Source organism: Xenia sp. Carnegie-2017, unplaced genomic scaffold (assembly GCF_021976095.1).
Source record: "Xenia sp. Carnegie-2017 unplaced genomic scaffold, XeniaSp_v1 HiC_scaffold_22, whole genome shotgun sequence".
Taxonomy (NCBI): Eukaryota; Metazoa; Cnidaria; class Anthozoa; order Malacalcyonacea; family Xeniidae; genus Xenia; species Xenia sp. Carnegie-2017.
Genome location: NW_025813485.1, coordinates 6720238 through 6738642, shown reverse-complemented (window position 1 = coordinate 6738642; position 18405 = coordinate 6720238). Strand labels below are relative to the sequence as shown.

At 35.6% G+C, this 18405-nt stretch overlaps 1 protein-coding gene across 2 annotated transcripts in view; it reads left to right on the top strand.

The window, feature by feature from the left end:
- The window catches only part of LOC124445772 (mediator of RNA polymerase II transcription subunit 12-like), a 36155-nt gene that overhangs the window by 10601 nt on the left and 7149 nt on the right, over positions 1-18405 (top strand). Inside the window, exons 10-34 of one of the 2 annotated variants that reach the window (XM_046996535.1) lie at positions 88-281; positions 1926-2199; positions 2344-2437; positions 3363-3487; positions 4024-4155; positions 4287-4410; positions 6574-6797; positions 6923-7073; positions 7562-7898; positions 8515-8712; positions 9368-9476; positions 9551-9687; positions 10026-10142; positions 10771-10918; positions 11202-11331; positions 11686-11916; positions 12678-12785; positions 13132-13280; positions 13680-13796; positions 14291-14362; positions 15070-15311; positions 16399-16531; positions 16859-16927; positions 17094-17206; positions 17293-17422. In XM_046996535.1, coding sequence (XP_046852491.1) covers positions 88-281; positions 1926-2199; positions 2344-2437; positions 3363-3487; positions 4024-4155; positions 4287-4410; positions 6574-6797; positions 6923-7073; positions 7562-7898; positions 8515-8712; positions 9368-9476; positions 9551-9687; positions 10026-10142; positions 10771-10918; positions 11202-11331; positions 11686-11916; positions 12678-12785; positions 13132-13280; positions 13680-13796; positions 14291-14362; positions 15070-15311; positions 16399-16531; positions 16859-16927; positions 17094-17206; positions 17293-17422 — 3858 coding nt within the window. Of the gene's footprint in view, positions 1-87; positions 282-1925; positions 2200-2343; positions 2438-3362; positions 3488-4023; positions 4156-4286; positions 4411-6573; positions 6798-6922; positions 7074-7561; positions 7899-8349; positions 8713-9367; positions 9477-9550; positions 9688-10025; positions 10143-10770; positions 10919-11201; positions 11332-11685; positions 11917-12677; positions 12786-13131; positions 13281-13679; positions 13797-14290; positions 14363-15069; positions 15312-16398; positions 16532-16858; positions 16928-17093; positions 17207-17292; positions 17423-18405 lie in introns of both variants that reach the window. The other variant, XM_046996534.1, reaches the window with a different exon arrangement.

Below are 18405 nucleotides of genomic sequence, written 5' to 3'. Positions count from 1 at the left end.
GCTTGGAGGGAGGGAGTGGGATGAGCCGATAACAATTTTACACTATCTATGACGTATTTAACGACTAAAAGTACATTGGCTTCTTAGTATTTGGACCAAATCGTACATTCTCAAGTTCTGTCAAGAACGCTTGCAATGTATTGTGCCAGAAAATTATCAGTCCTACTTTCTGCTGCCGAGCAAATGCGTGATGAACAGAAGCAAAACCAGCTCAATAATGCACCGACCGAAAACGAATCTGCATCGCCCTCAACGATTACGACAAAAGGTGCTCTGGAAGGGTAGGTAGACTTATCGTAGGCTTTGTGTGTAGGCATCTTTTTTAATAGTGATGAAATCAAGCCTAAGAAAAGATATGATTTCTAAACAGCAAAGAGTTTCTTCCTGAATTTATTTACGTATTGTATTAGCTATTATTAAAGTAAATGGTTTGAACCCGGGAGTATCGTTATATGTTTGTAAATGATGATCGTCCAGGTTAATAAAGTCCTGAGAAGGACTGTTTTTGATGTTGTTGACTGACGTTTCGACAACCTTAGCGGAAGTCATCTTCAGAGTCAAATGAGGAGTAAACGTCAGGTTAGCCGTATTTGTTGTCTGGTTCTTACGTCATTGTATTGTGTGTACAGGAAATGTGCAGGAAATGTGTATTGTCATTGTGGATTAGTGTGAAGTGAAATATTTTATTTTAGTTGTGATGTGTGATTTAGGTGTGACGTTTTTAGTTGTAGTGTGTGGGTGTCAATTGTGTATTGTCATTGTGAATTGGTTTGAAGTGTAATGTTTTTAGTTGATCGTTTGTTTGTATTGTGAATAAGTCGTTTGTAAGGTGCCGGTAATTGCTGTGATCTGTTCAGGGGGGTTTGTTCCAAGTTGGTATACCAACTTTCTAATGTAAGCCGTTGTCTATAGTCAGTACTGTAAGTTATGCATTTTGCCGAGTCCCAGTCAATGTTGTGCTTTGTGATTCGGTGATGTTCGGCAATGTGATTAGTTTTGTCTTGTTTCTTAGTAGCTCGTTTGTGCTCAGTAAGTCTTATGTTTAAGTTCCTGCCAGTTTCCCCGATATAGGAGGCGTGGCAGTCGGAGCAGTTTATTTTGTAAACTGCACCTTGTCGTTCGTTGGGTTGTTCTTTGTCCTTTATGTTCGTTAGTACTTGTCGTAATGTTGTGATTGGTTTATGTGCGACACGTATGTTGTATGGTCGTAAGATACGCGAGATAGTCTCAGACGTACCTTTGATGTAAGGTATCGTTGCTGTTGTCACTGAGTTGTTCGTTTCGTTGGGTTCGTTGGGTTTGTAAGTGTTGCGTTTGATAAAGTCAGAGTTATAGTTGTTTTTGTCAAAAACACGTTTGAGATAGTTGTTTTCGTTTTGTAGAGCGTCCGGTGAATCACATATGATTTGTGCACGTCTTGTTAATGTTCTGATTGTGGTGGCTTTGTGTGATGTAGGGTTGTAAGATGATTGGTCTAGTAGTCGGTCAGTATGTGTTGGCTTGCGATAAACTGTTGTTCCTAGTTTTTGATTGTCATGTTTTACCAAACAGTCGAGAAAAGGAAGAGTTCCGTTTTCTTCGACATCTTTGGTAAATTGTATGTGGCTGTTCTGTTTGTTGATGTGAGTATGGAAGTCATCAATCTCGTCTGCATGTAGTGCTGTAATATAGTAATAGCTATTATTATTAGCTATTACTATATTATATGTTTGTAATTGATGATCGTCCAGGTTAATAAAGTCCTGAGAAGGACTGTTTTTGTTGTTGTAGACTGACGTTTCGACAACCTTAGCGGTAGTCATCTTCAGAGTCAAAGTCATCAATTACAAACATATAACGATACTCCCGGGTTCAAACCATTTACTTTATTACTATATTAGCTATGTAAAACAAACACATTTGAATTTCGATGATGTCACTTTTAGCGTGAAACTCCAACCACCATTGTTCAGTCAGTACAAGGGTTGTTCTCAACACCAGTCTTTGGTAAGCGGATTTTCTTGCATACTTCAAGTGATCACAATATGCTGTCCAGGTGCATTGATTTGGAACCCCGTCCTAATGACGACGTCGAAGCCGGGATCATGTAATGAACAATCCAAAAGACATGTACCTGGTTCTGCTTTGGACAAGCTAGCATTATCGCCGTCAGAACTTCCTCTTCCTTCAAGTTTTACATCGCCCGTTATCAGAAAACAGGTTACTTTATATGTTTGTTTGCTAAGGGTCCTATTGGATTCCGAAGTTTGTTTGCAGATCTTTGTCTGAGTGCTTTGCCGATGCATAAGTTTGTGTCGGTTGGCAGTAGTGTAAGATCTTTGCATGTGTTATAAATATCCATAGATTGAAGACCTTCTTATATCAAAAGAAGAAGAAATAAAAGCTCGAAGTAAGGCTGTTGAAAGAAAATGGGCTGTAGACAGTAACAGAAAAACTGGTAAGAAATCGTTGAATTTCATGTGTAAATTTTGCAACTGAGGGGCATGTGTATGGCTTACAGGTTAAGAGGAAAATAGAGCAGATTTTATTCATCAATCCCATCTAGAGTTTTTTACACACTTTAATGACGCGACACTTGTTGACAATTATCGCCAGAATGTAACTCAGGAAAAATATTCCAACCTTGAGGAAATGTCCAAAGGCCCGTTTTCATTTAGGAAAATTTTCCGCGGAAAGTATAATTTTCCAGGTTGCGCATGCGTTTAGTAATGCAAGAGATGCGATCAAATTTTCCAGTGGAAAAAAAATTGAATGTTCATTCAAGTTGAAATTTTTCAACTTTGTGTATATAGTCCGGTGGAAAATTAGAAGTCAGCCAATCAGGTCCAAGATGTTAGAAACAATTAGTATAAAGTAATACAAAATGGTTTGAAAAGTATTCATGGTCTGCAACTTTATTTCTCCAATAAAAGTGGCAAAATCTCCGTTAGTTGTTTTTCAGCAAATATTTGTCGTACCACATACTTTTCCTGTATTTATTTTGTTTGTCTAACCTTGTGTAGTAGCGGTGACTTAACAACAATAGAAGTACTATACGTTAATTTAGGGCATGACTGGAAAATTGAAATCATTCATCATCACAAATCATCACAAGTGGATACGGGCCTTAATGAGAGTAGACTGTCACCTAAACGTGTAAACGTTCGTGCTGTTAAATTTACAACTGATTTGTGCATGACGAATTTTAGAGTCGCATATTATCAACAACAACAAAAACAGTCCTCAGGACTTTACCAACCTGGACGATGTACATTTACAAACATGTAACAAACATCAACGTTGTTTATTGGAACAAAGTATAAACTGTAACATGTTGGTCCTCTTAATTAACAAAATTGTTTTCCTTTGTTGTTATTCTGCAGTTATGGACGCCAGTAAGGTTCTGGAGATTTTGGAGTACCTTGACGAGGGGGACCTTCAAAGGCCTGTCAATGTAGATCTGCTTTACACCAAAGTCTTTGGCGAGCTGCCAGAAAACTGCCTTAGGGTTTGTTTTCTTCACTTTTTGTAAAGGTTTTCTAAGATAAAAATTAGAGAAGTATTTTTGGATAAAAGGCTCTCATCTTGTTTCATGTTATGTCAAGAAAACACGGAGCAAATGTTATAAAGCACCCTATTCATTTGTGGTCGTCGTGATAAAGTGAAATTTTGCTTGGAACTTTTTTTATGAAACAGCATAAACTTTTCGAAACTATAAATTACTATAAAACTCTTAGACTTCTATGAAACTGCGTCAAGCATGAATGCAGAGAACATCTAAGTTTCATAAATTTCTAGAAAACTTTATAAATTATGCTAAAACTGCATAAGCTTCTAAGAAACAGCATAAAGTTCTATGAAATTCTTTAAAATGCTGCTCGGTCACTAAGTATGTTTACTTTTACTGATTTTATCAAGGATTGTCGTGCTACAAAGTTAACTATTAGCTACATTTACATGACTAAAATCACGTGTTATTGTATTGTCAGTTGGATAGAAGTTTTCATCATTATTGTAAGATTTAAGTTTATAAATACTTTTAAGGTATCGGCAATGGATCAAGCAGTAACCATATTACTTATACATTGGGCTACGACTAGCCACCGTGTTGGAAAGTTTAGAGTGATAGTTGCGACTAGATTGATTAAGAAAAGGCTTCAGACGCTTCGTGACCAGGTTTGCAATATCATATGTTCAGATGAATTGTCCAGTTTTGTATCGACACTTTAACTATTTCGCTTCACGTTTGTAATTGCTAGTTGTCTTTGTCGAAGAGGACTAATTGCCACTTACTTACTAATTTCCAGGAACAAAATGAAGTTGCTGACGAACAGGACGAAGCATCGTCTAAAGTATCCCAAACATCTCAGAATATTGCGTACTTTCAAAACATCGCTTTGAAATACTTGGATAATTACGCGCCAATTTGGGGTTTGAAAATTCATTGTCATTTGTGTTGCATTCTATTTTCCGTATTATAAAACATAAATATTATTATGGCCGGTTTACACGTTCCTATTATTTCGGTTCCGACTTTGGTTGCTTATTCATACGGTCCGATAATTTTGTTCACATTTGTATTCGTTTAAATATTTATAGACTTGAGAGTGGGAGCAGCCATTTGTATTATCCAGTACATTTATCGATATATTTGCGTACTTTTGTTCTTGTGTTCAAGTCTTTTTAAAATCTAATTTTTCGCGGCAAATCAAATTTGTGAAGTATAGAGAGTAAAAAGTTTGAGGCTTGTCGGCTTCCTTTGATCTTGTAAATTATGCTAAAACTTTATAAATTATGCTAAAACTGCATAAGCTTCTAAGAAACAGCATAGAGCAAATTCTATTTCCATCCGATTTTTAAGACTGACAAATAAAAACTGTCGGGTGCTCACTTTATACGTGCTCAACACGATCCGTTTTTTTGGGATACGACAAAATCGGTTCCGACAAATTGGATCGTGTTAACGGGCCCTAAACTTGTGCGGATCAGGGATTTCATCCAGAGATCTGGGTGCGCAAAATTTTCACCGCGAAATTTTATAAGAAGAAAAATTTCATAGGATTGCATGCGTTCATGTTCTGGGTCTATAAATATGGCCGCTGGCATGAATTTGATTCTCAAATAAAAATGAAAGAATCGCAGCCGATAATCGTTACGTATGGATAATTTATTTCATGATAATTGTGGCGCCTTGCTCTATCGAGTATTACATTGCAAGTGTGCATTTGAGAAGCTAACAGTTCAATAAGTTTATTCAAGTCAATTTTCTTTACCAAATAAATTAAAATTTTGTAACATCAGGGTTGAAAGTGTGGTTCAAGTTAGACTTTTCTAATGGCCTGACTTATAATTTTTATCATTGTAAAAACTTTAAAGTCTGCTGGAATCACTTATTTATTTCAACATTAAATGAGACAAGGAAAACAGATAATTCGTGATTGTTATAAAGCCCATGAGTGCTTTTGTTCATGATGCATTTAACACTAAACTAGAGAGATATATTGTAAAACATATCAACTAATTAAAAGTGTATAGACATGTTTAAGGTTGGCTTAAATTATAAGTCAAAAAGGAACCATATGCAGTGTTTTTGGATGCTATAGTTTATTTTATGTCAAGTTTTCAGTCTTACGGTATGGGCACAGAATAGATATCTTAACACAAGTTCCACTTGTGTCGGAACCTCTGATGTTTGTGTCCCCCACTTTTCTGAAACAAATTCTAAGCACACACGCCTTCCAGCAAAATACTTCCGCTAGATCGCAATAGAAAATATAGACTTTTATACAAATTTATTGTTTTGCACCACAAAAGCTTGAAACCTTATCTTCTTCGCAAGATGATAACTCTTTGTAAAAATTTCGGCAAACTTTTGCTTTAAACGTGAATTATTAGTAAAATAGGATTCTCTTGCAATAATATTCCATATTGATTTTGCGGAAGTATCTTGCTGGGAAGTCACGCATGCGTAGTGAAAAAATACGCCACGATTTTAGCGTAGTGGGCCTTCTGTTAGATGTCTATCCTGTGGTATGGGCATGTTTTGTGTCTTCTTCAGCTTGTTTCACTAATGCATTTTAAAACTTCATACCTCAATGACCGTTTTTGGCCTGGCGTTCTCCCACCATGCATAAAAGGAGAGTAGGCATTATGCAACCATTATGATGCGGAGAAAAAGAAAATAGCTTACTTGTAAACCGTGGAAAACAAGACAACAATTGGTTATATTGACTATAGCTTCAGATTGGTTTATTAAGAAAATTTTTGTCCACTTCGTCAAGTGAATGGATGTTCACCTCATAATGCACGAATAGAAATTATATGGGAGTTTATGGAGAAATGATGAAATTAACGCTTAAAACATTTTCATGTTGATACAAATTACGAGTCGAAGGTCGTGTATTTTTTTAAACTTTGCGCGAACCTCGGATCCTTAGTCATTTACGAGCTATCATTTTGCACCCCTACACCCCCTAAAGATCCGCTCGTGTTTAATGTGTTAATCTTACTCAAACAATAATTAAAACTATGGTGTATAGTATCGCTACATCGTTCATCATTTTTAGGAAAAACTGATCGTATGTTTTTCCACAGGTGACGACGAAGAAAACGACAGTCGTTTCCGTCAGTTAATAATGTTGTATGGCGAACTTATACGGTTGGACATATTTTCACATAACTCTTACATGTGTACCTTGATATCACGTGGAGATCTGGAGCCCGCCTCAGCCAGCCAGATTGGCTGTGAAACGACGCCGGATTGCTCAATGCGAATGGATTGCAGAAATCAAGAATTTGTGAGTGAGACAGTAATCGAGGTTTGTCATTTTATAAAAACTTTGTCATTCCACTCTCTTCTAAAGGCACTTGCATGGTCGGTCGATCGGTCGGTAAGTAAGTAAGTAAGTAAGTAAGTAAGTATGTATATTTTCTCATTTAAAAGGAAAGCCGTCGTTCATCGGACAGTGCAAGTGAACTAAACAAACAGCAGTTAGAGCTTGATCACGAATTGAGGCTTCATCGTGAGCAATTACAAAAGCTGTTATACCAAGATACAGAGCCTCCTGACGATGGGCTTGAGTCGCCATTTGCAAGTATGTTGTCTGTTTTATAATTATAAATTTTAGATACACTATGTACTCATGTTTAGCTGCACCTAATCAAGACTTTTAAAACAACTTATATTCCTACGAATACCTGAAAATGTTATCTGAATGTTGAGACGTTGTTACTGAAAAGTTGTAGAAGTCTTAAAAATGGTTTATTTTGCAAGTCGTATGCTCTTTATAGTTGCATTGTATCTTGCGGTAAAATTTGAGTTAAAAGTAAGAACTCGATCTCCAATTACGTTTTTGCTACGATTTTCATCGTCTTACAAGCTTTCAGTTTTATAAGTTTAAAAATAATCACTGTACTTTGACTTAACTGGCCAATCTGTATAAAGTGGGCATTCTATTTTGAAAAGGTATGTTTTTTGTGGGTTTTTTGTTGAAAGTCATTGTTACAAAAGTCAATTATGTCCGACAATTTGGCTTGCGAGGAAATGATGCTAAATTGTAACTATGTATTTATTCGCATGTAGCAACAGCTGGATTCAAATTTGACGAATTTCGAAATGAAAAACCAAGCCAAACTGGCGTTTCTGTGAAAGAACCGTCTGCGAAAACAAGAGGAAAATCACGGCACGATCTTTATGTTAAACATTTTCCAATTATGGGAGAGGAAAATACTCACGAATTGAATCAACGTCTTGTTCTATTGTATGGCGTAGGAAAGCCGCGAAACGTTGCGACAAAGTCGATCAAAGATTTTGGCAAAGAGCTCGTGGCGTTCGTTAAGGAACTGGGTGAATTTGATGGCAATGATCTAGAGGATGATGCAATGAAGCATTTAGTCTATGCAAAGCAAGCAATCTACAGGTGACCACATGTATATTGTACAATTACTGTTTTAAATCAGTAAATGGCTACCGTCTGGCTTTGCTTTATGTAGCTTATACAAAAAAATTAAAGAGATCTATAGCAGAGATGTTATACACTCATTATAGTAGGGATAACAAACTCTGTACTAAAGATACTACGCATTTCATTGTTACTTTCAAAAATTTCATTGTACCCAAATGTTGGACGCAAGTTTGGTTACACAGTTTACCGCTTTTCACTACAAAGTGCTTATCTTTTGCGCGTATATGTAGTGTTTGACGTTTCTTTGGAAACACTGACTTTATTTTATAATCGGTAACCAGGCTTGTGTCAAATGCTGTTTGGCTTGTTGGAGAGAATGAAATTTCCCAACGCACATATGGCTTGGAAATATAATGCAGTAATTTCCAGCTTTGCTCTAACTTTGCAACGACATTTCATTTTTAAGGAAATATCGCTCATTTCCAGTATTTGATCAATGCACATGGGCTTCGAAATGTTTGACATCACTAAAGGATCTAGTGCCGGCCGGTAGTGCCAGTTACGGCATGTCCGAGTACTATCCCACGTACTGTCAACTGACTTTTGTAATCGATCTCTTCGATATGTGTAGCAACATACCTGACTTACTGGATTTTCTTGTCGAGCTGCTGGAAACCCGTAATGAGGTGAATTATAATCCTAACGTGCCTCAGGAAACTTCTGTGTATGGAACACTGCCCACAAAGTCTTTACTTGTGCTTGCTGCCTTACAAAAACATATTGCTGTTCTTCTCTTGGACTCTGAATTGGCTTTGAAGACATTTTTTGGGTAGGTTTGCTGACTGTTCTTGTTTCGCGTTGTTGAATTCTTTGCCATTATTGTTAAACACTTTCTTCATTCGCCGTTTCCTTTTACATTAAATCATGTCTCAGTTTTGAAAGTTATAATTAATCGCACTGAGTTGACATGTATAGGGCACATGTTCTACGTTAGTTGTAAGTAAATGCATAGGAATAAAGTTTGTGAGCATCACGTACGACATGAGTGATTCTATGGAATATAAATGTACGTGGTGAAGAATAAGTTAATTTTTTCAAATAGACTTAAGCGGTCTCGCTAAAGTACTTGACGCGAAAATTCTTTTAATGGAAAGCTCTCCTAAAACTTAATTGTGACTTCTATCAAATATTTTTCATTGAAAATTGTCTTAAAAATCGCATATACCATGTAATGAGTGGTTAAAAATACTAAAATAACTGTTTTAAGCCAAAGCACTAACTCAATAGTTCTAAAGGAACCGTTTTAAAGCTAAAAGACACGGTGCATTTCTGCTGACTATTTGCCTGGTAAATTTGATATTTTTCATTGTATGATCTATATGTATGTATACGACTTGCATTGCCTGCAATTTTTGAACAGTTTTCTTGTGTCTCAGTTTAAGCTCCCCAGACAGCATTTCTCCATATCATATTTAATGCTTTAGGCTACTTCGGACTGTGGAAAATATTTCGGATCCTGCATTTTGTACGTCGTCAGAAAGATGTGTTCTTACTTTTCTATATCATTTATACACTGGCTGTGCCTATGTTAAAGTAAGTAAAGACTATTGAAATTTATTTATGTCTACCATTTCAATTTTGTATTTGACGTTTTTCTTTTGTTGTAGAACAAATCATTTCATAGTTTTGACACTGCTTGCAACAGAATAAAAGAGACAATTTGTTATTCTGCAACGTCCCTGGTACCTCGTGGGCTGCAATGGGATTCGTCGCCCATTCTCGACACATTCCTGGAGGATTCGAGGTACGAGAGCTGTTTATCGAAGTATTTTATTTATTTCGTAAATTTGCAAAACAGAAAGTCTGAATTCTTTTAAATTCTCAACATAATAAGTTATGAGTATTTGTGACAACTACTTTCAAAAGAGAAATATGTATCAAAGTTAAATGGTAAGATTTTTAATACATACATGCACATACGCATAATACATACGCGACAAAAAGAGTACTTTGCAATTTTGTTTTCCCCACCCTACGACAAAACTGTTTCATACTCGTTCTAATAAATCGGGTCATGATGACGTATTAAAGTTCTCTGAGCATTCGCTAGCTGTGAAAACATTTGACGACATCGCATTGCAGGAGGGAGAAGTTGGACGTGATATGGAAGCATATAATTTCTCCAGAGAACGTTGTCCAACTTTACAGTGTGGTGTGCAACGCATTCGTTAATGTTGCCATGTGTCAAGATCGCGAAAGGTATAAATACTTATTAACTAAATATATAAGTATTAATTATGTTTCTATGTTTAATTATAATTATTATATATGTAAATATAATTAACTAAATACGATATAAAAGCCTTTTCTTTCCTTTAATCTTTATTGAGTGTGCACGTCTGAATGTACCATTTGTTGAAGTTATCCATGCTTAAATGTATAATATTTTGAGCGTTATCTATGCAGATTTAAGATTACAATGCATTCAACAACTGAATAAGCAACGCATATAGCATATGTCATTAACCTGAATACAACTGGACGGCTGCCTCCCATTAAAATTTGAAGCCAACAATTTAATTGGTTCCAATTTTGTCCGCGTCCGTCTAAAAGAAAGATGATTGCGACACTAACTTAAAATGCAGGAGTTGAAATCTCACTTCGGGTTACGCATGTCTCCCTTAATTCATGAAAGTTTCGGAAAATTTACTCAAAAGGTAGCCTTCAAGTCATAATTGAGTTCAGTGGTAAGTATTGACCGCAGTGCGAATATTCAGGACAATTGCTTTAGACGCGCAGCTTTCGAATTTTACGTTTTACCTTTGATTTTCAAATCGGTACCTTGTATTCCACAGCTCATTTTGCCACATTTCAATTTTGTTCACAGAACGTTGTACGACATTGGCGTTCTGTGTGCGGAGATCACTGCACACTTTCGTGGTTTATCGTCGCAATGGATAACTGCTGTCAAGGCTTTATGTTGTTTGGCTGGCTCTGCCGATATTGGATACATCGAGCTGCACGATGAAATCGATGTAAGATTATATACACTCTATAAATTAGTTTTTTTAATTAATTATTAATTAATTAATTATTGTTGATACTAATAATAGTATTATCGGTATTATTGATCTTGGTAATATTACTAATGTTGTTAATATTAAATATCAATCAATTGTTCTTAATTATTATTAGTTCTTAGTTATATATACTCCTTAAATTGGCTTTTGGTCTATTCATTAAAATTATTAATAAAATAGTTGATTTGAAATGGCATTACAAGTAGGTTTTTGTGCTATTGAAGTTCATTCTTTTTAGATCAACGAATCGTCGATGCATGAGTGTATATGTACCTTTATGTCCATCTTAATTTCAAGAAGCTGTTTCTCCCTCGATGATCTCATTGAGTATGCGTTGTTACCAGCATTAAAGGCTGCAGTTGATGAAAGTACGTTTCTGTAGTGTACGTAACAGATACCTTTTAACTTCTGCACGCTTTTCGATGTCGTTTGACATTTCATGTCACAGGCACGAAAATGTGTTTCACTAGTTTTTGATTTCATTAGGATTACTCTCGCGCATGGTCAGCAATCAGCCGACAAAGAAAACCGGTTCGCGGATTTTTATGTTGATTTTTCCCAAAGGAGCTCATGTCAAATTTTATCGATTTTTGATTGGTTTTGGACGCTTCACATGTCCATCATTCTCTTGCCAAAAAATTCATACTAGCAATTTCGCTGTGTTATTTCTCGTCTAGCGATGGAAGAAAAGACAACATTTTGATTCAATTTCTATCTTTCAGATAATAAAGTTATACCGGAAGCTGTGGGTGGCGCTCAACTTACTTGTCAGCTGCTTTACAGATTACTTGACTGCTTTCAAACCTCGTCCGTCTCACCATATCAGGGTGATAGATATTCTTGTGAAACCTCGCCGGACAGTGTTTTGCTCTCTGCTGCACAAAAGAACGTCGAAGTTAAAATTTTGTTTGCCGTGCTCAAAGCTCTCATGAAGTTCTCTGAAGCGGAATACAGTAAGTAACCGTCAACAAAAATGTGATGTAGGTAATTTATTTTTGTTGGTCAAGAAGTATGTTTTCTAGTCTGTTTCATCTTTGCGTAATGGACTCTAGTGGACGCAAGAAAAATAGACAAAGAGAAAACAGAACTACAATAACTTCAAAAGTTTGAAGTCAAAAATCGAATGTAATAGTAAAGGCTTATTATACAACACAACCATATTAATACATGTCGTCAATACAACACGTATCGCGTGTTGCCTTGACAAGTGCATATACTCCATTAAGCAATAGTTGAATTAGGTAAATATAAATGACGTTCATATCATCCGTAACTTTCTGGTATAATGGTTACAAAATGCATAGTGTTTGCGATAGTTATTGTAGTATATTGACGAACGGTGTCATTAATCAAACTACATAATTCTTTGTCAGAAATAACTGAACCCACTGCTTATACTGACTAACAGTGTCATTAATTAAACTACATGTTTCTTTGTCAGAAATAACAGAACCCACTGCTTATACTGACGAACAGTGTCATTGATCAAAATACATGTTTCTTTGTCTAAAAAAACCCGAACCCACTGCTTATACTGATTAACAGTGTCATTAAGTAAACTACATTTTTCTTTGTCAGAAATAACTAAACCCGCTGCTTACACTGACGAACGGTGTCATTAATCAAAGTACATTTTTCTTTGTCAGAAATAACTGAACTAACAGCTCATACTGACAAACAATATCTTTAATCAAACTACATGTTTCTTTGTCAGAAATAACTGAACCCGAGGGTAGCTTTGGCTATTTCAACAACATGGACGATCTTATTGACGTTGTACCAGGACAGTCATCTGATGTCTTTTCCATGTCGTCGAAGACAGGTAAGAATGGAAGAACTGAGGATGTTCTATCAGCAAAATTAGGTTGTATAATAAGCCGCGGTGTATAAAATCTTCAAGAAATCACCTGTTCTATGATTCCTCCTCTTGTAGCTAGTGATCAGTAAATGATTACCATTCATTCATATAACTTAGTACTTGATTTTGTTTCGCTTTTTGTATTTATTTCTCTATTTATTCATATTTTTGTGAATGTTTTTATTTGTTTATTTTTGGTTGTTGGATGTAAATGGTGCTGTCTAACGTTTGTGATTGTTTTAACGCACTAAATATGTAAAGGAAGGTTGCATTTACTTTGTGAACGATCTTTCTCGATTTTTATCTTCAGTCATAGAAACCACAAATGTGTGCACATTTGCCAACAGTGTCGTGCAGAAACTCTGCTCTCAAGATTGGTTGAAAGAGAATTGTCTGCGAAACGAAAAATTTCTCTTCTCGCCTGAAGGTCTTTTAGACCCGGAGATTTCTGAAGTTCAGGTAGTGCTCTATAGGAAGCTCAATGCAGCTCGATCAGCAATGTTTTTTATAGTGTTATTGAAACGAAAATTGTGTTGTCGACAGAACTTTTAAAAGGACAGTTCACAACTAAGTGACCCTTCTTGATTGAAGAAACATGTCAACAACAATTACACCTGATCATTCAAGCTTTCATTATTCGATCATTACAAAAACATCAACACCTCGAGAATGGATTTGAACAGAAAAACTCTCTTTTTTCAAGCATTTGCTAAAAAATAATTTACTTCACTCACAGCGAAGGGACAATATAATTGATCTTTTTTCGTAGTTTTCAATAACTCTCACTAGCCGATTATGAAAATTTTTCATTGTTCACATACTTGGCTTTTTTGGCTCATGACGCAATATGTATTTCAGGCTAAGAAACTGTTATACTTCATGTGTCATCCTAGCAGTAGTAACCAAAGCTTTGGCGTGAATGTGGACTCTTTTCCACCAGCGTCTGCCCTGGAGACAGCCAACAAAGTGCTTCAGGTAGCTATATGTGCGTGGTGTTAAAAAGAACATCAGAAAGCAATTATTTTGCTTAACTGCTGCAGGTGTAGCATTCCTTACTCACTGGCGCAATCACCCCGCTTATTTAGTCTTGCTGTGTTAATTTTTTGTGTCACTGTACTTTGAAAACACTAGATTGTAATGGATAATTCTAATGTACTAAAATTTACTTTGCACAACTAAAACTTGAAGTCTGGCTTCTTCATGCAGTGAGCGTACTGTATTCTATCATTCTTTCATGTTTTACTCATTGTTGGTTTTTAGAATAGAGGTTAGTTCAGTGTGCAGTATTACAGGTATATGCTAAATGGGACTGGTTTTTTTGTTTAATAAACCTAAAGAACAACTTCTATACAATAGATGTATCATGTGGCTGTTGATAAAGATTTGAGATTTATGCCAATTCAATGAACTATCGTGCTAGTGGAGGATCTTGCTCTGAACTTTGTGTTTGTTTTCGTTTTTCTACTTAGAACCTTGATCAATGGTCGTTTCGCAACTCTGTTTTTGAACTTTCGCTTCTTTTGAAGAGAAGTGAAGACGAGGTACATGAACAACACAATTTTCAAATGAAAAACGGCAGTTTTGCCGTGTAATGCATGCATTGATTTGATTTAATGGCTGAATAAGGAGCGAGGGGCGGAGGAAATCTGTGTTTATTGTCATAAGTTATGGGCCAGCTATATTGATCTAAGTTTATACCAAAAACCATGACCAGCCGACAATTTTTTAAAAAGAGTAAAAAACAAATTCCGAAGAAACAAGACATCTTGAGATTACAAAATATGAATCAGAAGAAGACGAGAAGTGATATTTAAAACCATACATACACATATATGATGTGTATGTACAATGTAAACACATGTTCATATAAATACATGTAAACACAATGTAAATATTTGTTCAATGTAAATATATGTTCAATTGTAAATACATGTTCAATTGTAAATATATGTGTATGCATGGTTTTCGATATCATTCTGTCTGAGAATGACTTTGAAATAAAGTCGAAAATTTGCAGTTCACTTCTCGTCTTGTTTGTATTCATATTTTGTAATCTCAAGATGTCTTGTTTCTTCGGAATTTGTTTTTACTATCTAAGTTGTTCATACAGTTCTTGAAATGTTTATGATCTATGGTCCTTTCCATGATGCATTTGCTGTGTGGGCTCAAAGCACTTATACTGAAATGCTCTGAATATGAAATTGCCTGACTAACTCAAAAGTAATTTTTTTGAATGTTCTATTCGTAGAAAACAGATGCTATTGCGGATTCTGTTTCATCAGCCTGTATTAACCTGTTTGTGAAACAAGGTGATTGCTCATATAAAAAAAGCGATGAAAAGCAAGAAGACTTTGATAATGGTCCGGAGTCACTGATTGAACCGTTGTTGAAGAAATTGCCCCAGAGCTTGCATGGACGTCTCCTAAAAGCTGCATGTAGTCAGGTGCTTGGGGTCAAAGGTTGGTGGAAGGATCAAAACGGTTACGGAGGGTAAGTTATTGATATGTTGCAGGTTAAATTATTTAGTAAAAGTCCACCACGTCTCTTTTCTCGTGGGTCTTCTCCAGGGTCTTTCCGCAGATTTTTTATCGAGGGTATTTTCCCTAGGGTCTTTTCCCGAGGGTTGTTTATCGAGGATCTATTGTCGAGGGTCTTTTCTCAAGTGTCTTTCTCCATGGGTCTTTTTCCTCGAGGGTCTTTTCTCGCTAGATTTTTGCAGAGGGTCATTCTCCGGAGGTCTTTTACCGCGGGTTTTCTCGCGAGGGCTTTTTGGTGAGCGTTTTCTCTCGCGGTTTTACCTTGATTTTTTTGCATCGAACCTTTTCCTTTCTTTATTCTTTGCTTTGTTTTGTTATTCTTGAATTCAGAGAGTTGTAATTAGAGAAATCTTTGTTTGCTTGCAACTCGCGCCATGTTTTTTTTTTCATTTGAAAAGAAGCTTTTTAGTTTTCAACTCTTTCCATCCAATCAAGTAATGGCTCGTGCCGTTTAATTATACATTTTACAGTGGTATTACAGTTTTTCACTGTGAAGTTATACATTTTTGCTGTGAATTTACAGATAAAATGCATTGAAATCAAGCAGTCGAGATTTATCTCATAGTGTATTAGTTTTGTAAAATAAAATTATTGTTAACTATCGCGTGAAATTGAGACATGTCTTTTTGGGTATTGCCTTTTTTTGTGTATAAACTTAGTGATCTTTTAAACGTATCTCATGCATTTAACCCCATAATACAATTTGGGACCATGCAATCAAATCGATCTTAAAAAACTCTGTTGCACATAACAGTGCTGTATTTTAATTGCACGATGCTTTGGGCTTAGTAATTTGGATATTATCACTAAGTCAAAAAGGGATGCATTGCTGGACGTGTGATACATGCGACAAAATCATTAAAACTCAGCAAGAAATAAGAATTAAGGGAGCGAGCAGCCATTTTGTTGTATACTCACTAGGGGTTTTCCAAAGGAGCAGTTTTGTGAGTTTGTTGCTTGTCAAAATTTACAAGCTAACGGCGAGTGTGCGGAGTTGCACCTATTTTTATATAATTAATCGTACGTGTATTTATTTCTAGGTCAACTCTAATTCATACCCAACCCTTCCTTCAACTCATATTGTCATGTTTGCAAACCTTGGATGATCAAAGAGAGACTTTATTACAGTCTTTACTCCGACAGTTTCAAGATCTTGTTGAAGCTCCAATTCAGGTGTGCTTCATTTTAATTGCATCGTTGACAATGTATTTTACGTACACAATGAGCGTACAGTACTTTTCTAAGATTTCAAACTCATATATAAACGCCAAGTAGGAGGTATTAATACAGCGTTTGCTATAATTAAGTATTATAAATTCATTATAATGGTGTGCTATTCTTATAATATTTTGATATGGATAGAGGTAGAATGAATGAATACTGACGATGGACATCGGATAAAGTGATATTAAGCGTTTACATGCATTTTCCTTTGGTATTTTAATGGAGACGGACAAAGTATTTTTAAAGTATGTTTACATTCTATTGTATATTTTACAGGATAATCATCCTTTGGACCAAAACAGCAAGAAGTTCTTGAAAGAATCTCTTGATTTACGTCTTCGTTTAGTGAGTGGATACACTTTAACTGAATCACACAAAAAAAGGCTAGACAAAAATTTTGGCCGTGGAAGTTGTTTTTCTCAATTTATATTAACTGGAGAAAATAAGATGTCCTAATTTGAAATTCCGTTTTCATTGCAAAGTGTTTGTTGTACCAATTATTTTTTATTAGGTAGGAGTTATGTTTGACTCGATTGCTAATCCTAAGAACTTACATTTGGCTACTGAATGGACCGTCGTTTTGTTTCACTTGATCAGCAGTGGCATTTTAACTATTGCCAACAGGTATTGTTGATGACCCAATCCTAAAATCTATACGTAGGTGAATTTTTCTTCCTTATTTGTATGCGTGCACTATACCAATTTTTTAGTCATCATTACACGAATATTCTCGATATGCTGTCCGTATTAATCAATTTGATCATTTCAACGGAATCGAGCACGAACCAAGTAGCTGAAGACGGAAGAAAATTCAGCTCTGGGTTGTTCAAGAAAATGAAGGTGCATTATTATATCAAGAAAGAAATATCGTAACACTCGAGTTTATTTTTTTTTTAGTATACGCCTAGGCACAAATTAGTCACAGAAATGCTTTTGTATTAGCTACTTGGTTGATAGCCAAAGACCAGTGCACGTGTCTGGAAATGCCTTCAAAGTTAGTGAGCAGAGACTTTGCATGAAAGGGTATAGTGACCTGCATGCTCTTAACAAAGTACATTTACCTGAGATATATCAAGTCTTATGATATCATGTCAAGTTATTGGTGTTTTCAAGTGTAGATCTATTGTGGTCAGGTATGCAACGAGGCAGTTTACATATGAATGATAACTGAAACGGACTTCATTTCCAACTGAACGTACACTCACGTGAATATGCATCCAATAAAAACATCGGCTCGGCGGTGGTTCGAGGCCACTTTTTTGTTCTTATCACACATGACGTCATACCCGTGTATATATAACTGAACTGACAACGGTTAGATGTAATCTATATGTTAATTACATATAGCTATTTACATCAACAATGATCTAATGAAATCATTTTTATCCATGCATGCACTAATCTACCCTGAAAATACTCAAGTCTTTACTATGACCTGTTGACAGATGCTTCAATTTGTCAGGCCATGTAGCCTATGTAACTTACTGAAAGGTTTAAACACTTAAGTAAGTTCTAGTAGAACTTATTTTTACATATTTTCTCGATGTTACCTAAATAAATAATTATCATATTATTAACACCCGTCATTAAAGTAAAAATCATAATATTCATAAAGTTCATAAATTTCATATATTATATTACGAAGCACCTATGTAATCATTGAAAGTGACTTTTTACGGAGAAAAATGCTTCCATTTATATTACTTTGAAATACCCAAATAGTGATTATTGGTAAAGACCCTATCTCCGTGCTATTTTTTAAGATGAGATTTATATGATATGATTGCCAATAGAAAATCGGGTGTACACATTTAATTTATGCG